This window comes from Podarcis cretensis (assembly GCF_951804945.1).
Source record: "Podarcis cretensis genome assembly, chromosome: 8".
NCBI lineage: Eukaryota > Metazoa > Chordata > Lepidosauria > Squamata > Lacertidae > Podarcis > Podarcis cretensis.
Window position 1 is genome coordinate 12,422,788 of NC_137177.1, and position 27,384 is coordinate 12,450,171.

General features: G+C 45.8%; 1 protein-coding gene across 2 annotated transcripts; it reads left to right on the top strand.

Moving 5' to 3' along the window:
• Positions 1-11,470: 11,470 nt before the first annotated feature.
• Positions 11,471-18,389, top strand: ZNF428 (zinc finger protein 428). 2 transcript variants are annotated; one of them, XM_079985747.1, is made up of 4 exons: positions 11,471-11,626; positions 12,073-12,186; positions 16,455-16,553; positions 17,017-18,389. In XM_079985747.1, exons 2-4 carry the CDS (start codon positions 12,099-12,101, stop codon positions 17,580-17,582), a joined length of 753 nt encoding a protein of 250 aa, XP_079841873.1. In that variant the 5' UTR covers positions 11,471-11,626; positions 12,073-12,098; the 3' UTR covers positions 17,583-18,389. The 2 variants fall into 2 exon arrangements, with proteins under 2 accessions (XP_079841873.1, XP_079841874.1); XM_079985748.1 differs by lacking the exon at positions 12,073-12,186 and having other exon boundaries at positions 11,479-11,626.
• Positions 18,390-27,384: the final 8,995 nt, after the last annotated feature.

Below are 27,384 nucleotides of genomic sequence, written 5' to 3' on the forward strand. Positions count from 1 at the left end.
GACATCACAGAGCAGGGTGGGCGGGGCAAAGACTGGTTGGGTTTGATGCTGAAGCGTTGGCTCAGGAAGTCTTTGGTGGCATGGGGACCCTCATACCCTCCAACATTTCTGCAATGAAAATACCGACATCCTATTCCATAATAACGATATTCATAATAATTTTATTATTTATGGCCATCTGACTAGTTTGCCCCAGCCACTTCGGGTGGATTCTAACATATATAAAAACATTAAACATTTGGGGCTGCCTTCAGACATCTTCTAAAAGTAGTGTAGTTACTTATCTCCTAGGCTTGGGGGTCACATAGCTCCATACCTGCCAACATTTCTCCGATGAAAATAAGGACGCTGTAAATAGGGACATTCTGGGATCAAATCGGAAACCAGGACAGCATGTAAATAAAACTCAAATACAGGTCCTTTGGAGATGTCGCACGCTGCTCATGGAGTAATGTTTTAACGATAAAACCAGGTGTCCCAGAAGCTAATTACCTGGGCCTTTGTCCCAGAATTGGCACCTGATCCCCTGTTGATGTGCCAATTCAGTTTCCGGGGCCTTGCACCTCGACATTTGTGGTTATTATAAAGCTTTGAGAGCCCCACTGTAAACACACAACTGGGAGGGTCTTGGCCATTGCTGTGGAATAATAAGCAACAATTGGATGTGTGGCAGAGAGATTGCCAATGCTTGTTTTTTTTTAAAAAAGCTGCCCCTCTTCCTATGCTGCTAACCGCAGCTTGTCGTGCATCAGTTAAGGGAGGAAAGGCAGTTCTTTATCTTTCATGCCAGTTAAAGGCACAAGAGCAGAGGAAGCAAAGCAACAAATTAAAGCGCAACGGGAAGCGCAAAATGGCACCTTTAATTACTCGGCAGGAACCAGGAGCGCAATTAGATCTGCCACCACATTTCAAAGCAAATCTGGAGAGTCCCATTGAAGCAAAACATCTGTGAGGATTTTGAGAGAAGTTAAAAGAATGCTATTAAGACAAACAACATTTTTTCAGGCGGCTGGCAGGGGAGGCTTCTACATCATTCTAGTTGGGAGAGCCTGGGACACAATTTTTTATTATAATTATTTTTTAAAAATGCACTGGTAATTATATAATAAGCAATTAACTTGCTTGTCTTGGTCAGAACATATGCCTTTGAAATATTTTGATAAATATTAGGCTATATGAGTAGAATTCAATGTTGCTCTCTTACAAATTCTCTGTCTGCACATGCAATTCATCTTGCCAGATGGCAAGATCCTCCCTCTCATCCCTCCACACTCTGTTCAGGGAGTTTTTCCAAAAAACCCCACCCCCACCCCCAGCCAACCTCAGGGGCGCAGGGAAGAAGAAGGGGAATGATTCATCATGCAAGAGAAGTCTTTGCACTGGGTTTGTTAGGTAAATCCGGCCCAAAAACTTTTAGTGTTTGGAATAGTGTTTGGGTAGGTTAGGAAGTTGCCTTGGGCTGAGTGAGACTGTTAAGTTGTGGGTGAACATATCAGACGACACAGCGATTCTTCAAACAGCTCTTGTTTATTCACAGACCAGAACAGAACTGAACTGAAGGGTTCAGCCAGCCTGCTTATATAGAGCTCCACTACAACGCAACAGTAACAACTTTCTGTAACTATCCAAATACTGAACGTCACTTTCAATTCCTTATTTGCATATGTGGACCTGAGTGAAAACTATCTACAGTATCCCCCTGCTGGCCCAGGGTGAGAACTTCAGTACATAACACAGACCATTGGTCCAGCTATCTCAGTACTGCCTACACTGACCGGCAGTGGCTGTTTGGGTTTCAGATGGGGTCATAGAATAATAGAACGGTATGGTTCTAGGCACACTGCATCAACACATACGGGAGTCCAGCACGGAACCCCCCCATAATGAAAATTGCCTGTACAATAATCTTATAAATTATGTGGCACTGTGGTGTAAACCACTGAGTCTCTTGGGCTTGCCGATCGGAAGGTTGGCGGTTCGAATCCCCGCAATGGAGTTAGCTCCCTTGCTCTGTCCCAGCTCCTGTCAACCTAGCAGTTCGAAAGCACGCCAGTGCAAGTAGATAAATAGGTACCACTCCGGCAGGAAGGTAAACAGTGTTTCCATGCGCTCTGGCTTCTGTCACGGTGTTCTGTTGTGCCAGAAGCAGTTTAGTCATGCTGGCCACATGACCCGGAAAGCTGTCTGTGGACAAATGCCGGCTCCCTCAGCCTGAAAGCGAGATGAGCACCGCACAGTTGCCTTTGACTGGACTTAACCGTCCAGGGGTCCTTTACCTTTTTACAATAATATACATTATTATACAGTACTAATGATAGGGGATCCATGTGTTGCCTTTTGGCTAGATCTGCTATTTTCTGTGCACAAAGCTGGGCAAAGGATTTTGAGTGCTCCAATACCTTAATTTGGATTGACCCGAGTTGTGCTTTCCACAAAGTTTGATTGCACGTAACAGAACCTGCACACCATTCTCTCGAAACGGAAGCACTTGTTGTTGTCAGCGTTCCTAATTGCCTAGCTTTGAAACATACAGAAGATGCCCACCGTCAGGGGTGGAGGAAGGGAGGTGTGGTGGGGGCGGACTGCTCCGGGTGTCTTTGCTGAGGGGGGTGACATTTGGCGCGCTGCCCACCCATGACTCCCAAGCCTACCCCGAGCTCTCAGTGGAGCCATTGGTGGCTCGTTCCACCCCTGGTTGCAGGGCATGCACGCCACTCCATAAACCCAAGTGGCTATCCCGCACCTGGGGGGGGGGCACCATCCACGCCCCCCGCCCGCCTCGGGAGTGCGCCCACCATGGGCAGCGTGGGCATATGCTGTCGCTGGGCCCCACCTTCTTGTTCTTCCTGTACATCTTCTCTGGAGTGGCCCCAGGAGCCAATCCCCAGTGGCTGACTCACCTCCTTTCACTCTGATTGGCTCTGATAAGTTCAGATGATGAGAAGACCACTTCTTCAGTGGCTAAAAATGCTCCCCTTTCATGATGATTGGGTGACTCTAGGATGCTGGAGGCAGGGACCATGCTGCAGACTCTGGACCACCGTAGCTCTTGAGTGTGAGACTGGGCTCATCACAATCTTTTAGCCTAACCTACCTTGCAATATTGTTCTGAAAATGAAGCACATTAAAAACCCCAACCAGTATAGTGTACGTTTGTAACAGTTCCATCATCCCATTGTTTTGGAAGAAGATGGATCTTGTATGTCAGGGGGGAAAAAATGAAAAACCCATTTGCGGTGAAAGGTGAACAATAGTGCGTTTGACACAACATTAGCTGTACGCAGAGTATGGCTCTGCCATTAACATCAGTCTATTAAGGATAATGGGTCTACTCTGAGTAGCGCTTAGTTGGATGCCACATGCTGTCAGCAGTGTGAAATCTTAGCTGGTCCCTAACAACCTCTTGGGCAACATCAGCAGGAAAAGGCTGGAGATGCAATTCAAATTGTTTAAAGATTAAACTTCCCCGAGTCCTTCGGAATCCCCTCCCACGCCTTCTGCCTGCTTCATAGCAGAAATGTGAGCGGCCCATAGAAAACAATGAAAAGAAATCCAGGATCTGAGCACAAGCTGTGTTCGAGCTTCCGAGTATTCTTTGCCTCTTCCAAAACAAAACAAAAGTAGAATAAACCGAAACACTTCAAAAAGACAGAATACAGAAATGTGAGCTTATGCTGACAGGTATGATTTAAAGAAAGTTCTTAAGCAATTATTATTATTATTATTATTATTATTATTATTATTATTATCTGCTGTTCTCCTGAAGGTCCTAGGTCAGGTTACAGCAATATAAAATGCAGCATTAAAAGAAGTGGGGGTTTTTTTTGTGTTTTTTAAATGACAGTCAGAACCAGAACAGATCCTAAAAATGTATAATCTTAAGCATCAAAGGCCATGAGAAAGACCTGTATCTTCAGGATACATCAAAAGCTGTACAATGAAGGTGCTGATAGACTTATTAGTCACTTACTATTCTAGTCCATTTCCCCCATGATACAGGTTGGAAAAAAAAACTTGAGGCCAATAGCCCCGCATGATGCGCCCTCTGTCTCTGCAGTGATTTGAATTTGGGGTCTAGCACTGATTCTGCCTTCGGTGCTGCTTACGTTGGCTGATGCAGAGACCCAATTCTTACACACTGTAGTTTCGCAAGCATGTATTTTTAAAGCAACAAAACAAAGAGTCTTCTGGCACCTTAAAGACTGGACTATAAGTAATAAAGTTGTTGTTGTTGTTGTTGTTGTTGTTGTTGTATCTGTGGCGCAATGAATCAGTGTGTCTGGCTGCCAACCAGAAGGTTGGTACTGTAGTTTGAGCCTGCTCAGGGATGGCTGTGGGCAGGATTCCCTCACTGCAGGGGGTTGAACTAGATGATCCTCTGGGTCCCTTCCAATTCTATGATTTTCTGAGTGTGCAATAATAGTGGGGTCAAATGGCCATGCCGAGTGAACTGCGGCAGTTCAATTAAACCTTAAATATTTGCAAAATAAACACAGTGACCATTCACAACAGCAGTGCTTGGTTGTTCTTGATTTGCCGTGTTAATTAATCTCTAATGGGATACAAAGCCATCGCCTCTATTCAAGCCCAAACAGATAGAATAAAACTCTGTGCTACATTCTAATTCGGCTATTTTGCCCTGGAATGTTTCCCTTTAAAATTCTTCCGGCAGACAAGGGCAATGTTCTAGTCTGCTGTGGAATGTCCTCTTGGGAAACTGAAATGCTCCCCCACTGATTTCTAAATGTAGACATTCCTTGTATCATTTTTTTGTGCCTGCCTATCCTTTTTTGCAGACGCGGGTGGCGCTGTGGGTAAAACCTCAGCACCTAGGACTTGCCGATCGCATGGTCGGAGGTTCGAATCCCCGCAGCGGGGTGCGCTCCCGTTGCTCGGTCCCAGCGCCTGCCAAATTAGCAGTTCGAAACACTCCCGGGTGCAAGTAGATAAATAGGGACCGCTTACTAGCGGGAAGGTAAACGGCGTTTCCGTGTGCTGCTCTGGTGCCGGTTCGCTGGAGCAGCTTTGTCACGCTGGCCACGTGACCCGGAAGTGTCTGCGGACAGTGCTGGCTCCCGGCCTCTAGAGTGAGATGAGCGCACAACCCTAGAGTCTGTCAAGACTGGCCCGTACGGGCAGGGGTACCTTTACCTTTACTATCCTTTTTTGCACAAAGAGACCAAGATGTTTTGTCATGAGCGTTGCTGGCAGGTGACAGAGGAAGATGAGCAGCTGGACGAGTCCTTGATGTCATGGCTTTAGTTGCTGGGTCTTGTAATCATGCTACCCAATATGGGGGGGGGGGGCAAGGCTGGCTCCAGTTAGTTGAATCTTCCGTGATTGCGTTTCTGTTGTTGCTGATAAGAAGCTGTTTTTGATTAGGACAAAATCTGTAGACAAGGACAGATCTCCTAATCCCTCTCCAGTCTCCACCACAAGGCCTATAAGAGAGAATTATTGTCTAGGGTGGGCAATGATGTCCACTGGAGTGCGTTTAACTGGGAGTGGACTTAAGAACAAATGATGTTTTGTCACACCCCCACAAGGCCCCATCTGCACTTTACGTTTCAAGAAGAAGAAGAAGAAGAAGAAGAGTTTGGATTTGATATCCCGCCTTTCACTCCCTTTAAGGAGTCTCAAAGCGGCTAACATTCTCCTTTCCCTTCCTCCCCCACAACAAACACTCTGTGAGGTGAGTGGGGCTGAGAGATTTCAAAGAAGTGTGACTGGCCCAAGGTCACCCAGGAGCTGCATGTGGAGGAGGGGAGACGCGAACCCGGATCCCCTGATTACGAGACTACCGCTCTTAACCACTACACCACACTGGCTCTCAAGTACAGTGGTACCTCGGGTTAAATACTTAATTCTTTCCAGAGGTCCGTTCTTAACCTGAAACTGTTCTTAACCTCAGTGGCGTAGCGTGGGTTGTCAGCACCCGGGGCAAGGCAAGGCAATTTGCGCCCCCTAACCCATGGATTTACGCCCCCTAACCCGTGGATTTGCGCCCCCTAACCCTAACCCCCAGATGTTGCGCCCGGTGCGGCCAGCCCCCCCTGCACCCCCCACGCTATGCCACTGCTTAACCTGAAGCACCACTTTAGCTAATGGGGCATCCTGCTGCCACCACGCTGCCGGAGCACGATTTCTGTTCTCATCCTGAAGCAAAGTTCTTAACCCGAGGTACTATTTCTGGGTTAGCGGAGTCTGTAACCTGAAGCGTATGTAACCTGAAGCGTATGTAACCCGAGGTACCACTGTAATTTCATACCACTTTAAACCGTCACAGCTCCCCCCCCCAAAGAATCCTGGGGACCATAGATTTTTTAAAGGGGGCTGAGAGTTAGGAGACTCCCCACCCCTCACAGAGCTACCATTCCCAGACTTCCCTGGAAAGAGGGACTGAATAATAGAGCTGGAAGTGACCACAAGTGCAGTACCCTGCAATGAAGAAATCTTTCACGCAATGTGGATCTCGAACCCACTACCCAGAGATTAAGAGTCTCATGCTCTACTGAGCTATCCCTCAAGGGGATTGTCAAACCACTCTGGAATTTATAACGGTGATGGCAATACAGTGGTCTCCTAACAGCGCCCTTAACAAGCTACAGTTCCCAAGATTAATTGGGGAACAGCTATGATTATTTATAGTAATATAATACTGCTTCGTCGGTATAGTGCATATGGGATCACAAAGCCCGTTCCTGGTCCTTTTCATGTTATGTTATAAAACAATACCCTTTTCTGATTATAGGGCAGCTGAGAATTGTTAGGAGGCCCTTTATCCCCGCACAGAGCTATAGTACCCACAGTTTCCTAGGAAGACGAATTGATTGTTAAACCGCTCCGATAGCTAGTAAATTAGCACATGCGAACTGTATGCAAATTCGAGCCCCGGGCCTGTGCCCCTCCTTCCTCCCAGCCCTTGAAGGACCTAGGACTAGGTAAAGAAGGAGCTGCTTGGATCTTAACCTTACACCGAAAAGTGAAAAGCACGCTGGAGAAAACTCTCCGGGCGGACCTGGGTCAGCGCAAACCAAAGCGCCTGCTCGCGGCCGGCACTGTCAGCTCTGAACTCGGCTTGTTAAGAGATCAAGGGCTTCGGCCGGCTCGCAGGCAAAGTGCCCGGGGAAGCGCGCAGGAGCTCCTTGGAGGGGCCGGGCGGGACAAGCGCGGACAAGACGGGATGAAAGCGCAGCTGGAGACGCGGTGCAGGGATGAGCGCGCAAGGCGCGCGTCGGGGAGCCTTTTGCACGCGCCGCTGGCTGTTCCTTTGGCACGGAGACGCAAAGCTCTCCTGGCTGGGCTGGGGCAAGTCGTAACTCTGGGCCCGCGCGCGTCACTGGGTAGCCAATTTTAAGGCGTCCCTTTTCCTGTCCCTGGCGGAAAGGATTGCGCTTCTGAAGAATGCTTTGCTCTTGTGTCACGCGGTTCAGTCCTTCAAAGTGCTTCACAGCTCTTATATAAATCATTTACCTCGGCTTTTTCTTCATCTTCTTTCATTAAAAAAACACAAAAACTCAAACGGATCCCTGGAAGATGGATGGGCTCGTGTCAATAGCAGATGGGTGCCAGTGAGAAACGAGAGTTCACATGGAGGAGATGACGCAGCAGGGTGTGTGTGTGTGTGTGTGTGGTGCCGGTCACCCCGCACCCCATATGCAATTCAAAATAAAAACAAATCTAAACTGTAAAATAACTTTTTATTTTTTGAAATGATGCAAAACTTAAAGGTATGCTGAAATTAACATAACTTCTTTCCGGATGTCTACTTTGATGCTTAAAAAATAATCAAACGTCAAGTTCTTTTTTTATATAAAAAACCGCCGCAACCTATTGTGTACAGGCCTTTGCTTTCTGGGTGCCCTAACCACGTGCTTCAACTGCCTACTGAGCTGCTGATGTACTGAAGGCCACCGATTACTTGGAAGGTGGAAAAGGCAAATTCAAGATGCAACATGCCTTCCTCCTCTAAAAAGGAATTATTTTCAGGGCCGAGTTTATCTGTGACGAGGAGGAAGAGCCAAATTTCACGGGGATTGCACTGCAAAAATTTTGCTCATTGCAAAAATGCTGCTATCTCTAAGAAGCAACCAGCTATATCACGGCATCCTGCCCTCTCCCCGCCATCTGTTGTAATAAATGTCAGACATATCAATTAGGCACCCACAGCGTACATTTAAAGGACTCTTATACCGCTTTAAGAGTCATGGAGAGAATCCTGGGCATTGTAGTTTAAGGCTGTAAGCTCAACACCAGACTTCCTCAAACTTGGCCCTCCAGAGGTTTTGAGACTACAGTTCCCATCACCCCTGATCACTGGTCCTGCTAGCTAGGGATCATGGGAGTTGTAGGCCAAAAACATCTGGAGGGTTGAGTTTGAGGAAGCCTGCTCAACACCCTTCACAAACTGCATCTCCCAGGATTCTTTTGGGGGAAGTCAGGATTGTTAAAGTGGTAGAAGAATGCTTTAAATGTATGGTGTAAATGTGAATTTATACCTAGCCAGATGGGTGGGGTATAAACAATACAGTAAATGTTATTTTGTTGTTTTTGCATTTCCGCTAACCAAGGCAGCAGGGGAGAGAGCACAACTCCATGGAAAATAGGGGTGGGAAGTTGCTAAAAATAAGAGAAAAGACGAAATTCTTTTTCGATTGTATATGTTAAAAATGTTAAAACTTAATAAAACGTAATGGGGGGGGGGAGAGAAAGCATCGCTCGCCAGGGCAGGGAACAAAATCTAGTTCAGACTCTGTGACCCTAAATGATGTTGGAACTGCTGGTACCATCACCGCAGACCAGCACTGGCCATGCAGCTGGTGGGAAAAGCTCCCTGTGCCTGATCTAGCTCCTCCCGGTCCATCACTGGATCACCTTCCCCACCATCTAGCAGCTGGCTGGAACTCTGCGCAATCCTGCAAAACCTTCCCTCCGCCCAGAGGACTCGCTCCAGTGAGACGCTGCATGAGCCCTGTCCGTTTTAAAATATCTGCAACACGAGAGAGACGCAGCAGCCCAAGCGGAAAGCTCCCATAGGTGGATTGCATTCCATGCCTCCGCTGGGGGCGGGGGGGGGGGAGGGATAAAATAAAAATAAATCTGACTTCATTCAGTAGCAATCAGCAGCCCCACGTGACCCCCCCAGGAAGATGACATCACCCTCATTCTAACCGCTCTCTCTCCACACTTCCCCGTTATTTTAAAGGGGCAGCGGGAAATTGCGTCTGTTTACTTTAGGAAGTATTTTGCTGCTATTTCACGGGCTGGATTCAGTCACATACCGGTAAACTCCAGGCGAAGAACTACAGTGGATTTAGTGCTCCTAAGAAGCAAAGTCGCTTCTCTCCAACAGATCAGACTTTTTTTTTTTTGCGATAAGGAGTGCCATGAGAAAAATGCACTGGAAAACGATGTCCTATTATAATATATAGTCTCCCTGAATGAATGACAGCGGGTGGCATCCCAATAAGTTCGCCTCAGAGTCGATCCATAATAATTAAAGTCCCATTTAAGACACAACCCCCGCCCCAGGCCACGCACCTGCCTACTTCAAGCCCCAACGCGCTTACCAGTGGTGCGCGCTGCCTCCCTTGAAGCGTAAAAGCAGCGCCATGCAGCCGCGCTCTCCCCCCCCCCCCCCAGGCTGGATTTCTCATTCAGCTGTCTTAATACACGAGCTCCCTCTCGTGGCTGCTGCCTGCCTGTTTTCTAACCCACCATGAGCCCCTTACTATCTCGATTTTTGCCCGCAAAACCCAGGCAGGAGAGCGTCTCACTAAGCACCCCCATTGCAAACCTCTAGCAAAAGAGACCAGAGAGGGGCTCGTCCTCCTGCGCTTTTGACAAATATACCCGACTGGGAGAGCAATAAACAGGTGATGGAGGCGACCTGTGGCTTTCTGTTGATCTCCAACTCCCATTTCCCTCTGCCGATATGGACACCACAACCACCAGGGGCAATTACTTTGAATAATTGAGGTGGCTTCACAGCAATTCTGGGGAGCTGAGAATGACAGGCCCCGCCTTCCACCCCCTTTCTTTTCTACATTGCTTTCCTCCCTCTCATGCAGACGTTGCAACTACAACTCCATCGTCCCTGGCTGTTGTCAATGTTAGTTGGGGCTGATGGGAGTTGTAGGTCTAATAACACCTCGAAGGCTGCAGGTTTCTCATCCTTCAAATTGTTGCTAGATGCAGCCTCGAGGACTCCCGAGTTTCATACCGTTAAAAAAGCTAGGCGCCACCCGCACTCTCTGCCGAGTGGTAGCAAAAATCCCAGGTGGTTCCAGGGGTCTGTGCTCCTTCGGAGAACTGAAGATGCAGCGGAGGTGTCGTAGTTTTAAGAAATATGATTTATTCACGTATTTTGACTTTCAGTCTGCATGGAGGGAGTCTTAGAACTTACAGCATGGTCGTCTCAAGAGGAGCTTGTGAAGCCTTTTGCCCAATGTGGTCAACACCTCCGTGCCATTCCGTTGTCAGCCGGGCGGAGAGAACGCTGGATGGCTGGGATCAGGGATGGGGAAAACCTGCGCCCCCCTCCAGATGTTAAGGGGAGGAAAGCAATGTTGAAAGGAAAGTATCCTTAACAAATGAGGGAAGGCAGGCGACCTCTATTATCCAAGGTGATGGCGGTAGTGATGAATAGAGCGAACAACCTTGGAGGCCTGTGACCTCACTGGTATTCCTCGCGGTTGCAAAAGGCTAAAGTAGCCCTGGCTGTCGCACCCTCCAGGTGTTGTTGGACTACAACTCCCATCAGCCCCAGCAGGCGGTTGGCCAAAGCTCACGGATGATAGGATTGTAGATTGTAGATAAAAGCTCATGAGGCGGTTTGCAAAAAAGATAAACCAATAAAATCATCACGCACAAAAAAATTGCAGCCATAATTTAAAAACCGTACAGAAGGTTTAAAACCACAATAAAATTAGACCAAAACGAATGAAAACTCGTGCAATTTTTCTAAGCATCCAGGCACACTTTATTAAATAAGAATATTTTCGGCAGGCGCCGAGAAGTGTGCAGTAGAGGAGTCTGCCTGTTATCGATGGGCAGGGAGTTCCAAAGTCCAGGTGCTTGGAGCCTTACTGCACATCTGGAGGGCTGGGTAAGGCTGCACCAAGACTAGCAGGAAAGTTCACTTAGTCCCATGTAAGTAATCCTAAATTGCGCGTGGGCCATTGAATTTAATGGGGCTTTGCATCCGAGAGAGCACGTTCAGGGCTGCGCTGCAAAATCCACATTTATTTACTTATTTCTCCCTTTCACCTTCCCCGCATCGAATGGGTTAATTCCTACGCGCATGCGCAAGGCCTCCCCACGGCGCGGCAGCTGCCTTTCTTGCGCAAGCGCGGCAACACGACTCGGAAAGCCGCCCGAGGCCGCGACCTGCCAGACGGGCATGCGCGGCGCGCCGGAGCCGACCACCTTCTCCGTCACCCGCCCATGCGCAGAGCAGAGTCGCAAATAACTTCGCCTTCGCCGTCGAGGCCCTAACGGCGCACGCGCAAGAGGGGACGAGCGCTGAGCGGGCAGGTCCCGCCTGCTTTCCCTGTCTGCGCTTGCGCAGCGAGGGTCCTGTGGCTAGAGGGGACCGGGCTGCCCCTCCCCAAATCCGGAGGAACCGGTGAGTGTTGGGTGTGCGTGTGTGTGCGCGCCCGGTGCATTATGGGAAAGGGGCAGATTTTTTATTTGTTTGCCTGCCCTCCCCCTATGGTTCTTAATACCCCCCACCCCTCCAGTCGCAGTGCAGCATGGGATTGGGGGCTCCTCTTGTGGTCCATGGAGCCCCAGAGCATTATGGGGACTGAACTCAGCTCTGTTCCATACCTGGGGCGAGGGGCTGACCTCTGCTCTCCCAGAGCATTATGGGAGTGGTCCATACAGTGTCAGCCCCAGTGCATTGTGGGATTAGGTCTCCCCCTGAGCCCCCCACTCTTTCCCTCCTCCTCCTGTGCTCTCTGGGGTCTCTCCCCTACCCTTCAAATCCCCCAGGTCCCCACTGCCTCCATCCATGTTGCGAGCTGGGGAGCCCTTGCCAGACATTTATAACTAGTTCTGCTCCTCTTCCAGGTTTGGGCTGCTGGCATTAAGGGGTGATGTCTGAAGTACCCAAGCATGTGGAAGCTGGGAGCTCAGAGGACATTGGCTTTGAGGAGGAGAAGGAGGAGGAGGGGACTTCGACCGGTGAGCAAAGTGTAGTGAGCTGCAAGGGACAGCTCCCGTTTGCTTTGAGGGGGTGGGAGGGTAGGGTATGGGGGTGCTTGAGTTTCCCTCCCTCCTGCCAGTAGGCCTGTGTGGTCAGGTAGAGGGAGCCTTGGGTTGTACGTAGGAGCCAGACCCACTGCGCTAGGGGGACTGGGAGCATAATAAAATTCTTCCAGGTGCCCTTTTCCTGCCAACTTGCAGATCTGCTGGCCCACCTAAGCAGAGTAACAATTGATTTACATCCAAGGGAGGCCCTGAGAGTAGTAAGTCTCCGTTCGCATGAGAGGGCTGGATGTTAGCATCCTGTAGAGCTAGGCTGCATCGGGTTTGGTGTTACCGTTAACTTTCCCACTGGCTGCAGTTGTTTCAGCAGGGCACTAGGGGGTGGTATCCTACAAGAAAGGGCGCAGGCAGCTGCAGAACTTTTAGGAGAACATTTGTCCCACTCTCTAACCATGGTACTGCTGAGTACTAAGTATTGGTTTGTTTTCATAGTAAGTATGATCCACACCCACCCACACCCCACCTGTTGTTGGTGGGCTATTCCTGGATTGGCTCCTGAGAGCTGAGTAGCACAGCTGTTTAAATAAGCCCATTGAAGCTACTAGTATTTTGTTAGTAGTCTACTGGAGTGGTTTGTGTCTCCATTCTGGCTGTAGAGCAGAGGAGGTGCCTTCTTTTGCAGGCAGCATGGGAAGTGCAGAATAGTAGCTTCTTAGCAGACTACAGGGCGTGGCAGGGGGGGGCTGCGGGGGAAAGAAAAGCCTTCCTTGTTAGGCTGAATCGCAGTGATTAAAATGAATGTATTGCCTAGAATGTTATTTTTGTTTCAGACATTACAAATCGTGGATAAACTAGATTGTTTCAAGAAGTGGCAGAAAGATATATCTAAATTTATCTGGCAGGGCAAAAAGCCCAGAATAAAATTTAAGATACTTACTGATGCAAAAGAAAGAGGGGGGTTTGCCCTGCCGGATTTAAGACTGTACTATGAATCAGCAGCTTTCTGCTGGTTGAAAGATTGGCTACTTCTTGAGAATGCAGACATTCTGGATTTGGAAGGGTTTGATAATAGGTTTGGCTGGCATGCATATTTATGGTATGACAAGGTTAAAGTTCACAAGGGTTTTAAAAACCATATTGTTAGGAAAGCACTATATAATGTTTGGATTCGATACAAGGATTTGTTGGAAAATAAAACTCCTAGGTGGTTATCACCTATGGAGGCTAAGGAGGTGAAGAAACTTAACATAGAATCCAAATGGCCAAAATACTCTGAAATTTTAGAACAAGAAAGTGGTGAGTTTAAACTACAAAGTTTTGAGAAAATAAAGTCCAATAATGAGAAAATAAAGTCCAAGGTACGAGATTGGCTCCATTACTACCAAATAATGGAAACCTTCAAACAAGACAGGAAAATTGGCTTCCAGGTGGAGAAATCGAAATTGGAAACAGAATTGTTAGAACCCAATACTAAGAATGTATCAAGAATGTATAATTTGTTGCTGAAGTGGAATACAATAGATGAGACAGTTAAATCAGCCATGATTAAATGGGCACAGGATATTGGTCATGACATTATGTTTGCTGACTGGGAACAGTTATGGACCACCGGTATTAAATTTACGGCATGCAATGCCTTAAGAGAAAATATTATGAAAATGATTTATAGGTGGTACATGACCCCAGTCAAGCTTGCTAAGATTTATCATCTGCCCAATAATAAATGCTGGAAATGTAATGAGACTGAAGGTACCTTCTTTCACCTTTGGTGGACCTGCCCAAAGATTAAAGCCTTTTGGGAAATGATCTATAATGAAATTAAGAAGGTACTTAAATGTACCTTTCACAAGAAACCAGAGGCATTTCTCTTGGGCATGGTCGGCCAATTGGTGTCAAGGAAGGATAGGACTTCTTTTATGTACGCCACTACAGCAGCAAGGATCCTTCTAGCAAAGTATTGGAAGACACAAGAACTTCCCACACTGGAAGAATGGCAGACGAAAGTGATTGACTTTATGGGACTGGCGGAGATGACTGGCAGAATCTGTGACCAGGGGAGGGAGACGGTGGAGGAAGACTGGAAGAAGTTCAAAGCCTATCTTAAGAACTGTTACAATATTGATGAGTGCTAAAATGTCAAGGGAAAGGAAGATACAGAATTGCAGCGGAAATTGTTTGTTGAAATAAGATGAAATCGAGAAAGATAATAAGATAATAAGTTTTAATTAATTGGAGTAAAGGGTTGCTGAAAAACTGTAAAATAAGGATGCAAAAAGGGGGAGGTATGGGGAAGTCCGAGAAAGAAGGCTTATGAAAATGAGGTTATGAAATCATATCTGTGTGTTTGTTTTTGTTTGTCGATGTATGTTGTTTTGTCTTAAAATTGGAAAATTAATAAAAATTATATATATATAAAAAAGAAAAGCCTTCTACCAAGTGGGTTCATGGAGAAGGGGCAGAGTATAAGGCTGTCAGAGGTGGTATCCATCCCACTTGCAAGAAACCTTGGAAGGGGAGAGTGCTCTTGTGCTTGGATCCTTCTCCCTGGTTTCCCATAGCCATGTGGTAGGCCATTGTGAGAACAGGATATTGGGCTAGACGGGCTCTCTGTACATTATATTCTCTCAGTCTATAGACCTCTTGGCTTTGAAATCCCAGTTCCCAATTGAAAGGTGACATTTGTGGAGCAGGAGTAGGCACTGAGGAGGAGATACTTGTCTTTATGGTGATCTCTTCTGCATGGCTGGCAGTGCTGCCATGTGTTCATGGCAGTGCTCAATTTGTGGCCAGCCTCTATAGCATACAGATGTATGATCTGCTTGGTTCATTGTGAGCTCTCTTTGACCAAAATCATCATTTTGATTCATTATTTAGGCATATTATATTACCATGGAGCTTAGGGTGGGCTTAAAAAAAGTAATATATCCAATAACCCAACAAAAAACATGCAACGGAAGGTGTAAGTGAATGAAGCTTCACAGATGATGAGGGTTTTGAATTTGGGTCTCTCTCTCTCTCCCCCCCCCCCCCAGTCTAAACACAGCAGTTGAACCACACTGTCTGCTCATCCATCCTATCTCGGGGACCCAGTTCAGACACCTAGAACATGTAAAAAAGGCAGTTGCAGAATATACATTTTTCTCCCAGAAACTTGTGCAAGCCTGAGCATCATTCAGGAGTGGAAAACTCTTGTGAGACCTTTTGATGGGCTTTCATTTATGATGGCTAGCCTTTCAGTGGAATGAGGGTTCAGGCAAGGTTGTGTGTCTTTCTTAGTTCTGCACAAGCACATGGAAAGTGTGACAATGGGAACTAGATACAGTGATGCCTCGTAAGACGAAAAGAATCCGTTCTGCGAGTCTCTTCGTCTAGCGGTTTTTTCGTCCTGCGAAGCAAGGCCATTGACGGCTTAGCGGATTAGCGTTATTAGCGGTTTAGCGCTATTAGCGGTTTAGCGGATTAGTGGATAAGCGGATAAGCGGATAAGCGGCTTAGAAAAAGGGGGGGAAAAGGAAAAAAACCCCGCAGGAACTTGCAAGACATTTTTGTCTTGTGAAGCAAGCCCATAGGAAATTCGTTTTGCGAAGCACCTCCAAAACGGAAAACTCTTTCATCTAGCGAGTTTTCCGTCTTGCAAGGCATTTGTCTTGCGGGGCACCACTGTACAGATTTTAGTGTTCTCAGTCTTGGCTTTATTCTTTCCATTTTTAAAAAGAAGAAGAGGAACAAATTTCTAGTCCCTAAGGTTGAGAACATGGCCTTGGAAGTGTCTTTTGTCCTGGGGAGTCCTGCCTTAAAATCTCAGCTCACAAAATGGTCTCGGCCTCAGTTTGCCACCTGCAAAATAGACATGGGTGTAGCTTGAGTAGATGAATATCTTGACTACTTATTTTGGTCAATATCCTACTTCATTGTAAAGGTGGGTAATGTGTTACACAAAGGAGCTGCATTTTTAAGAATATATTTTGAAGGTACAACATTTTAAATGAGACCTTTGGTGGATAAAGGTGCATTATATCTATATAAATAGGTGCATGAAACATACTTGAGGTTTCAAAAGAGTAGTTAGTTCATGAGGGATGTGGAGCTATGTGTGTGGAAAGGGGAGAGAAGGTGGAGATAGAAAATCATTAATGGATTGGGATATTTGGGATGAGTCCTTACTTTTGAATGCATCTGTATTCAAGCCTCCTCCTCTGATGAACTAGCCTAGAGCTGCCAGTTATGGACTGTGATTCTTCTAGGTGTCTCCACCATGCACGAGGAAGAGGATGAATCTGAAGCTACATCCGTATCTTCCGGAGACAGCAGCCCCCCTACCCCATCAGCCCAAAGCCTTCCAGGTACAAGGACATGAAAACGTCTTATCACAAAGCAAGCTTTCCCTGTAGCAAAATGGCTGAACTAGACTGTTAAAGGGGGATCTTGTGTTGGAGCTGGGGCTCAAATTGAGTCTGGATTTAGCCACCCATTTTCAGTGCCAGGGATTCAGCTCAGCAGCCTCATGCTAGTCATGAAGAAAGCACCTCTGAGCATTTCAGGAGTGCATTTCCAATACCGCTAACTGTAGCCCTTGCCATCCTTGCACATTTTAGAGGAGTTAGCAGAATCTCTGGATTACAGGGTGTGGCTTTCAGGCTGGCTTTGAGCCCCAGAATTTGACTTCCCCCACCCGCTTTGAATGACAGAAGCTGATATGCCAAAAAAAATTTTTTTTAAAAAAGAAATTGCCGTAACTCCAAAACCTGGAGGTGTTGTTGTTTGTACCTCACTGCATTTCCCCTCTTCCTCTGCCTCTTTTATTAGGCCCCCGGAGCAAAGAGCCGCAGGCGACAGTTGGGGAGACAGTGGACGATGGCGGAGAGGCTGGGGAGGATCAGCTGGGCTCTTCGCTGGCTCCCAGCCCTGAGTGGCATGAATGCCCCGAATGCGGCCGTGGCTTTGGCACTTCGCGCGCCCTGAAGGTGCACCGCAGCTACCACGAGGGGCGCAAGCGGCCACACAGCGGCTCCTCTTCCTCCAAACAGCCACCGCCTCTGATCCTGCCCAGTAACCCCAACAACCAGGAAGGGCGAGCAGCCCCCACCTCTGGCCGGGGCCGAGTTTTTCACTACATATGTGCCGAGTGCGGCCTGGGCTTTGCCTCCCCGGCCACCCTGGAGGGCCATCGCTGCGAACACGGCTGGTGCTGGAGCCCCCCGCCTGCTCCCCATAACAAGCTCCCCCCCTCCCCCACCCAGAGGGAGGCCAACGGGGACCAGGACACAGATGGGGCCGACGGACCGTACCACTGCACCGAGTGCCCGGGGGAGTTTGGCTTGGTGTCAGAACTTCACGAGCACTACATGCTCCATGCCCGAGGAGAGCTGTAGAGCACATCTTTTCTGCCCCTCCCCAATCCCACTCCCTAATCTAATCAGTGGCGCCTGCCAGGACTCTGGGAGAGAAGTGAAGCCTCCTTCATTTTATTTTTTATTTTTTGAGGTCCTCTTTTAGTTTCATTCTATTTTTCTAAAATGAATTTAGCAGGAGGGGAGGAGATTTGGTAGGGTACGCGGTTGCTTCGGAGCAATCCCTCCTGCATGCCCTGCCTCCTCAGACTAAGTGTAGCAAACGCAGGAGCCCCCTGCCCACCTGCAGGGAAGGGAGCTGTTGCCTTCTCCCTGCCCCCAGAGAGAGGAGCTATCTACTGGTCTGGCGCCTGTAGGTCCTAGCTAATTATTCCCCAAAGGGAGCCCATGTCAATGGGCTTTTTGCAATGGAAGCACTAAGCAGTATTGGGCGTGTTGCTCATTTTAAAAGAATTGAACCAGGAGAGATTTTATTCCAGGCCTATCTCAAGGTTGAGGGAGGAGGAAGGGGCTGGGTTAGAACGGCATGTCCTGTGCACAAGGGTCCTGCATCCCTGTTGCCCACCCTCTTACTGTGTAGACAGTCCCCTCCCCAATTTAGGTGCCCATCCTCTCGCTTGTCACCATCTTTGGCACCTGGGTGGTCCATGCTGAACCGAAGCTGTGTTCCGTCTGTCTCTGTGTGTGCGTGTGCGTGCGTGTGTTCGGCTTTTCAAAGAGAGCGGCTTCTAGAGACGGCATCCATTCAGCATCAGTCATGAATATTAACAACCTCTCTTCGCAGTAGCTGGGAGAGTCAGTTTAATAAAAGTGATTCTGTATGTGTGACTTCTCACTGTGCCCATCTCTCTCTTCGTGAATGGGGGAAGCCCGATGGCACTGGATTTGGCTGCAGAGATGGATGAGGGGCTATTTCAGTTGCAGCGGAACTCTTTGACCCTCCAGGTGTTGGCTGAATGGCAACTCTCATCAGCCCCAGCAAGCATAGCCAGGGACGAAGATAGTTGTAATCATCCCTTTCCATTGGCCATGCTGGCTGGGGCTGATGGGAATTGGAGTCCAACACTATTTAGAGGTCCCCAATCCCTGCTAGAGAAACAACTAGGGAACCATGCAGCCTTAATGTCCAGTTCCTGTTTGAAAGCTGCTTTTGGAGTAGCCAAAAGTACAGGGAGAAGACACACAAGCGAAGGGAAGTTTACATACCACCAGTAAAAATGCTACCATCAATGCATGGAATCTAAGCGACAGAACACAAAAAGGAAAAGAGATGGGACAGAAGAGGAATAATTTCAACTTGCACACCAGTTCTTAAGTTAAATAGCTGGATTTTGGAACAGAGGAGCCAAATGGAACTGGTCTCCCAGCAGAGCTGATGGAGGAGCCCTCATTCCCTTTATTCCATCTGCTGCAGCCTGATGGCATAGCTGCTGCCAGGTGACAGATGAGGGAGAAGCTAAATAGATCTGTAGCATAGCTTAGGAGCTACCGTTCTGCCATATGTGGTGGTTTAGCTCTGTTAGGAAAGATGAACACGCTTGTCTCATGCACTTGAAGCACATATTAGGAAATACCGTAGCTGTGTTGCTTTGGCATAGTTCCCAGGTAGCTCTTGATACAGAATGAACTCCTTTATTTTTAAGTTTTCAAAAAAGCACTGAAACTGTTGGGCAAACATTTCCTTCTGTCAGGATCTGTTAATTCAGACGCACATATTTGCAGCTCTGTTGGGTGGCATATCCCTTCACTACTGTGCATCCTTAAATACTATATCCTGTATACGGCACTTCCTGTCAAGCAAGTCCCAGTATGTGGGATTTCACAAGTAAATTTGCATAGCTAGGGATGATGGGAGTTGTAGGCTTTCCTCCTCCCTGCTCTATAGCTATACCTTGAAAGTTTGCAAGGCTGTCTCAAGAGTGATTTGTTTCTCCAGATTCCCCAGATTTTCATGAGACTTCCATCATTCCAGTTCCTTATTCTAGACAGCAACTTCAGTTTTCAGAATAGGTATGATAAACAAAATGCCACTTACAATATTAGTTTTTATTTTTTATTATTTTTTTAATAATTTTTATTAAAGATTTTTTTAAATACAACAAACAAAATAAAACATACAGAAATGTCATGTGTCATAACATATTTTCTGATCCTCCTTGGACTTCCTCACATCTCCCGCTCCTACGTTCCAAATTTATAAAAATTAAACCAGCAATTTCTCACCTTATCCCCACCTTAAAATCCCTTTTTACAATGTTATATCTTAAATTTTAGATATGTTTATTTCCTCTTCAGTGCATTAAGATTAACCCAATAATTATCTAAAAATTTAGTTTTTTCATTAATTTAACTTATCTTCATAATTCACTTCATTTGTTTCCATGGTGCCCAATTGTTTATGATCAAACATCCTGCTTAACATTCATACAATTTACAATACTTTTGCAAATAAATCTTAAATTTTCTCCAATCTTCTTCCACCGTCTCCTCTCCCAGGTCTCGGATTCTGCCCGTCATCTCGGCCAGTTCCATATAGTCCATCAGTTGCATCTGCCATTCTTCCAGTGTGGGTAGATCTTGAGTTTTCCAATGCTTGGCAACGAGTATCCTTGCTGCTGTTGTTGCATACATAAAAAATGTTCGATCCTTCTTTAGTACCCCTTGGCCAACAATACCCAAAAGGAAGGCCTCTGGTTTCTTAAGGAAGGTATACTTAAATACCTTTTTCAGCTCATTATATATCATTTCCCAGAAAGCCTTCACTTTAGGGCAAGTCCACCAAAGGTGAAAGAACGTTCCTTCATTTTCCTTACATTTCCAACACTTATTATCAGACAAGTATATTTTTGCAAGTTTGACTGGGGTCATGTACCATCTGTATATCATTTTCATTACATTTTCTTTCAAAGCATTACATGCAGTGAAATTCAGCCCAGTAGTCCACAATTTTACCCAGTCCTCAAACATAATATTGTACCCAATGTCCTGTGCCCACTTTATCATAGCCGATTTAACCATTTCATCTTGTGTGTTCCATTTTAACAGCAAGTTATACATTCTTGAAAGTACCTTAGTCTTAGGCTCTAACAGTTCCGTTTCTAACTTCGATTTTTCCACCTGGAATCCTAGCTTTTTATCAAGTTTAAAAGCTTCTTTAATCTGAGCTTAATGTAACCAATCTCGCACTTTGTCTTTCATTTTCTCCTGACTCTGCAATTTCCAGTTGTCTCCATCTTTTTCTAATATTTCCCAATATTTCGGCCATTTGGCCTCCATATTGAGTCTTTTTCGGGCCTTAGCTTCCAATGGTGAAAGCCACCTTGGAGTTTTGTTTTCCAATAAGTCTTTGTATTTTGTCCAGACATTAAACAATGCTTTTCTGACGATATGGTTCTTGAAATTCCTATTAATCTTAACCTTGTCATACCATAAATATGCATGCCAACCAAACGCATTATCAAAACCTTCCAAATCCAATACATCAGTATTCTCAAGAAGCAGCCAATCTTTTAACCAGCAGAAAGCTGCTGATTCATAATACAGCCTTAAGTCTGGCAGGGCAAAGCCCCCTCTTTCTTTTGCATCAGTTAATATCTTAAACTTAATTCTGGGCTTTTTGCCCTGCCAGACAAATTTGGAAATATCTCTCTGCCACTTTCGGAAACACTCTGTTTTGTCCACAATCTGCAATGTTTGAAATAAAAACAGCATTTTTGGCAATACATTCATCTTTACAGCAGCAATTCGGCCTAACAAGGAAAGTTTCAATCTTGTCCAAGTTTCTAAGTCTCTCTTAATTTCAACCCAACATTTCTCATAATTATCTTTAAATAGACTCAGATTTTTTGCTGTTATGTTCACCCCTAGGTATTTTACTTTTTTGACCACATTTAACTCTGTCTCTTTCTGAAACCGTTCTGACTCTGTAACTGTCAATTTTTTCCCCAACACCTTAGTTTTCTGCTTGTTTAATTTGAATCCCGCTACCCGACCAAACTCTTGAATCAATTGTAGTACTTTTTTCGTACTAGATTCTGGCTCCTGTAGAGTCAAAACTAGGTCATCTGCAAACGCTTTAAGTTTATATTGTTTCTCTCCGACCTCAATCCCTTTAACCAACCGGTCCCCTCTAATCATGTTCAAGAGCACCTCCAGGACCAAATTAAATAACAATGGGGAAATAGGGCAGCCTTGTCGTGTTCCTTTTTCAATTTTGAACTCTTCTGTAATCACATTGTTTACTATCAGTTTAGCCTTTTGTTCTGAATAAATTGCATCTATCCCATTTCCAAAACCCCGTCCCACTCCCATCCCTTCCAAATTTTCCTTCATAAATTTCCAAGAAATATTATCAAAGGCCTTCTCCGCATCGATGAAAATTAACACTGCTTTTGTGTTGATATTTGTTTGCAATAGTTCCAAAATATCAATAATGTTCCTTGTATTAGCAAACAAATGTCTACCTGGGAGAAAGCCTGCCTGGTCCTTGTGTATTTCTTGGTTCAAAACTTTTTAAAATCTACTTGCTAAAATGTCTGCAAATATTTTGTAATCCACGTTTAAAAGAGAGATGGGGCGGTAGTTCTTAAGTTGAGTCTTTTCAGTTTCCAATTTTGGTATCAATGTGATAAACGCTTCTTTCCACGATTCCGGCGCCTTCTTCCCCTCCAGAATTTCATTGCAAACCTCCAACAATGGTTGTATCAAATAGTCTTTCAATGTCTTCTAGTACTTGGAGGTGAGCCCATCTGGCCCTGGGGATTTACCCAGTTGCGTGTTCTGAATGGCTTGTTCAATCTCTTGTCGTATTATTTTAGAGTTCAGGATTACTCTATTTTCCTGTGATAATTTTGATAGTCCATTTTTTTTCAAAAATTGTTTTATCTCCATTTCATCTTGCGGCCCTTGAGTATATAATTTTTTAAAATATCTCTGGAAGCATTTTCTGATATCCACAGGGTTCTGAATATTTCTTCCTTCAACCTCTAAATTTCTAACAGTATTTAATTTTTGTCTCTTCTTCAATTGCCATGCTAGCAGTTTTCCACATTTGTTTGCCGATTCAAATGTTCTTTGTTTCATTAATTTAACTTTCCACTCTATTTCCTGATTTATCAATTTGGAATATTGTGCTTGATAGAGTTTAATTTCTCTCAGAATCGGCTGTGACTTCGGATTTAATCTTAACTTCTTCTCAAATTCTTTAATTTTCTTCAGAATCTTATCTTTTTTCTCATTTTGTGTCCTTTTCTTTACAGCATTCTGTTGTATCAAGAACCCCCTCATCACCGCCTTACTTGCGTCCCAGATAATTCTTTTTTCCACTGTAGTATTCAAATTTATCTCAAAATAATCCTTCAGGACTTTTGGGGCCTTCTTGGTTATCTCCTGATCTCTGAACAAATTGTCATTCATCTTCCATCTAAAGGAGCCGGTTGGTAGTAGTGTCATAACCATCTTTACAGCATTATGGTTGGAGCAGGTCCTTGGGCAGATTTCCACCTTTCTGGTCTTAGGTGCCAGACCTCTAGATATCCATATTTGGTCAATTCTCATCCATGTCAGTTGGGCTTCAGAAAAGAATGTTCCTTCTCTTCCCAAGGGGTTCTTTGTCCTCCAGATGTCAATCAAGTCCATATTGTCAGTCAGTTCAAAAAAGGTCTTAGGTAGTCTGCCATCTTTTGTAACATTTTGATTATGTGACTTATCCATGTTGGTTGATACCACGCCGTTCATATCTCCCATCATAATGATGTTGTCATAGTCCAGATAGTCCAGGACGCTCTCATGCAACTTCTTGTAAAATTCCGATTTCCCCTCATTTGGTGCGTAAATTCCTAATATCAAAAACTTCTCTCCTTGGTATTGTATCTCGATTGCCAAAATTCTTCCTTGCTCATCTTTGAACAAAAATTTAGGTGACAGGCTCTCTTTTACATAGATCACCACTCCTCTTTTCTTAACTTGATCCGAAGAAATAAATTCTTGGCCTAATCTTTTATTTATTAGCACTTTTCTGTGGAGCCTAGTCACATGTGTTTCTTGCAAACAAATAATGTCCAATTGTTCTTTTTTCAATATATGAAATAGTTTCCTCCTTTTTTCCGGGGAATTGCACCCATTAATATTCCAACTCAACAGTTGCAGAGACATCCTAAACAATTCTGTTATTTCTCTAGGGGTGGTATCTTTTTCTCTGAGTCTCCAGGTTCCAAGGGTAGAAGTACAGCAGATGCTCCAGGCCCAAATGGTGTTTCAATTCCTTTCTGAAGGTCCTCTCCGTAGGCAATCAAGAATTTATCTCTGTCTTCAATTGTTTTAATTTTGACTTTCTTCCCTCTGAAGGTAAAGGATAATCCCTGAGGAAATTCCCACCTAAAGATGATTGAGTTGCTTCTTAACAATCTGGTCAATTCAAGATAGGCGGATCTAAGGTCCAGCAGTTGTTTCGGGATGTCTTTATAAATTTCAGCTCTTTTATCCAAAATGTCCAATGACTTTTTGTAGTGTTGGCCCAATATCTTATCCCTTTCCTCCTTCGATCTCAAAGTTATCAAACAGTCTCTGGGCTTATCCTTCTTTGCAAATTTTCCAAGTCTGAAAGCCGACACAATTTTAAAGTCCTTTTCTTCCTGGATAGGCCAGAACTTGGAAAATTCTTTGGTCAGGAACTCAGCTAGGTTTCCTTCTTCAACTTCTGGTATTGACCTTAACCTTAAATTGTTTTCCCGATTCTGCAATTCTATCATACACAAATACATCTGTTGCTCTCCAACTTGTTTATAGAATGGTTTTACCTCTTGTTCTAAATTTTCGACCTTTTGGCTAGTGGCCTCAGCCAGTTTACGATTCTCTACAGTGGCCTCAGTTAACTGCCCAATTGCTTGTACGTTCTGTGCCACCTGTCCAGTTATTTTATTTAGACTAGCTGTATTTTGGTCTATTTTAGCTGTTTGTTCATCTGCTTTCTTATCCAGAGATTCTACTTTTTTATCCAGAGACTCCAATTTTTCATAAATTTTCTCTAAAATTGAAGCAGTTGTTCCTGAGGCCATATCTTCCAACTGTAACTGCTCAGTTTCTTCTTCCCCTGCCAACGGCAGAGTAGACACAATTTCTTCTTCCCCCGCTGACGGCAGAGTAGGTACAGATGATCTACGTGTCTGTAAGGCTGAGGTTAAAGTTGTTTGTCTAGTTCTTGCTCCTCTTTTTCTTGTGCCACTCATTCCAATTTTATCTGGGCGCCAAGGTCAAACTGAGTTGTTCCCATGAGAATGTAACAGCCCAAGAGCAAACAGTCAAATAGGAGGAAAGGAAAGAGAAAGTAAAATAATGTCACTGCTGTAAATCCAAATTCCTCTAGAGGGAGCTTAGAATGTTTTGAGGGAAGAAGTCCATTCAAATAAAATCAATTAAGTCCAGTTTAATGTCCACAGACCTTCAATAGCTAATGTTTAGCAGAGTTGGTGTTAAAAGCATAACATTGTTTCTGACAAGTGCCAACTGGTGTTTCAAAATAGCAAGTCCAAAGTAACAAGTCCAAATAAGCTCAGATTGTTGCAAATTCCAAATACACAATAGCCAAGTCTGCAAGCTGACAGTTCTACTGTTCAGGCAGCCCTATTGCCTGGGCTTCTCAGTTAAGATTTTGTAATTCCCAAAAAAGAAGATTGACACAGTCCACTTTAAAGAATAAGTCCAATAAATAAATTAGATCCTTACTTTGCCCAGAAACAGCTTCAGAAAATGCTCAGATCAAAATAACTTAAAAGCCTCTTCAATGGCTCCACGCCTCCAGCTCTTTTGCTTTGAAGTTTAAATAGCAGCGGAAGACGGACTTCCTTTTAACGTCTCTCCACTTTCAGCAGAATTTCCAATAATTTAGACTCCAATCGTAAAAAATCCCTTCTTACTCACGGGTTGTTGCTTTTCGGTTCCCAGTATTTTAAGGAAGAAAGGTCAGCGCTCACCGACAGCAGCTGCGTGGCTTCACTCTCCAGAGTAGCGATCGACTCACAGCGCCGCGACCCCCTCCACGATCCGAGGCTCCTTACGGGGTCTCTTCAACGTTTCCAGGGTCGCTCTTGGCACCCGCCGAGTCCCACGTCCCCAGGCTCTTGCTGCCTGGGGATTTCCAGCACGGGTCTCCGCTTTGCCGTAGCGGACGACCCGATTCTGGAGAGCTTCCTTCTCACAGCGCAAGAAGGACCACCATTGTCGTTCGCGCCGCCTCCGGAAGTCAATATTAGTTTTTATTTTAAACACATTGCTTTTTGGTGCTGCCTCCAATTGCAGGTGGCGCTGTGGGTTAAAGCCTCAGCGCCTAGGGCTTGCCGATCGAAAGGTCGGCGGTTCGAATCCCTGCGGCGGGGTGCGCTCCCGCTGCTCGGTCCCAGCGCCTGCCAACCTAGCAGTTCGAAAGCACCTCCGGGTGCAAGTAGATAAATAGGGACCGCTTACCAGCGGGAAGGTAAACGGCGTTTCCGTGTGCGGCTCTGGCTCTGGCTCTGGCTCTGGCCAGAGCAGCGATGTCACGCTGGCCACGTGACCCGGAAGTGTCTCCGGACAGCGCTGGCCCCTGGCCTCTTAAGTGAGATGGGCGCACAACCCCAGAGTCTGTCAAGACTGGCCCGTACGGGCAGGGGTACCTTTACCTTTACCTTACCAATTGTTTTTAACGAACAAGCAAACAATGTGTTGTTAATTGTGAACCAAAACGGAATTAAATCTGCTCAGTTCTGCCTTCATTATAAAACATGTTCTGGTTTCACCCATTGCTGGGTAGAACAAGCAGCTAGCTGCAGGCTTACATGAAGAGCCACGTGGTTGACCACAGTGAGAAAAGGATGCTGGGCTCCGATGGACCATTTGCCTGATCCAGCAGAGCTCTTCTGTTAGGAAGTGGACTCTGTCTCCTGGAAGCTCATGCCACAATAAAAAACACTTGTTGGTCTTTCAAGGCACCACAAGACTTGTTGATTTTGATGCCAACAGTCCTAACACATCTAACCCCTCTGGAAATTGTTTACCATGTAAGACGGGGTATAATGATGAGGACGACTATTAAATACTTTTATACTCGCTCTCGAAACGAGCAATCATGCAATTTGTGGAAAGTGTGAGAACCCTCATCATCATCTCACGGTCCGCCCCCTGTGTGTGTGTGAATGAAAACAAGGAAAGCGGGGGCTAAAGTAAGAGAAAGTTGCATGGTAGAGCTGCCCTGCCTTTGGCCAGGCAGAATTTCAGCCGGTGAAGATTTCCTTCCTATCCGCAGCTTTGGCCAAAGCTTCACCTGCTGAACATCTTCCCGTTATGCTTGCTATTAAAAGCACAGAGCTGGCCTCGGCTGATCAAGCCGGCGCATGCGCCCCGCCATCTCAGCCCTCCACTTCGCTGCTGGGATCGGAAGCAGGAAAGAGCATGCGCATAAGCCCCCTTTTTTCAACAAAGCGACGAAATCTATGGTCGTCACCATAGACTGACTTAGACGAATCGGAGGCGACCTCATTGAGGTGGCTGCGCTTGCCCCATAACTCTATGGTAAAAGAGCCTTCCCACCTATCGTCAACGTCTTACTTGGACGCATCGCGCCCCTTACGTCGCACCAGGGCTGCCTAAAATATTGCCTGAAAAAATAATCACGGAGTGTGCCCGTCTAGGGACCACAGAGGGGTAAACGCGCGAAGACTCCCCAGTCCCAGTCTATTCCTGTATCCAGGCCACGAATAAAAAGCTGTGGCGGCAACGACATAAAAGTATGTGCATGGATATTAGTCAGGTGGCTGTTTAGACATCGCCCTACAGGAAATTGGCGAGGGAG

Bases quoted from the DNA above. Each gene is read 5' to 3' on its own strand.
- ZNF428 (XM_079985747.1), top strand. From the start codon at position 12,099: ATGTCTGAAGTACCCAAGCATGTGGAAGCTGGGAGCTCAGAGGACATT. The intron at 12,187-16,454 runs GTGAGCAAAGTG...TGATTCTTCTAG, and splicing joins GGAGGAGGGGACTTCGACCG to GTGTCTCCACCATGCACGAG. The intron at 16,554-17,016 runs GTACAAGGACAT...CTCTTTTATTAG, and splicing joins ATCAGCCCAAAGCCTTCCAG to GCCCCCGGAGCAAAGAGCCG.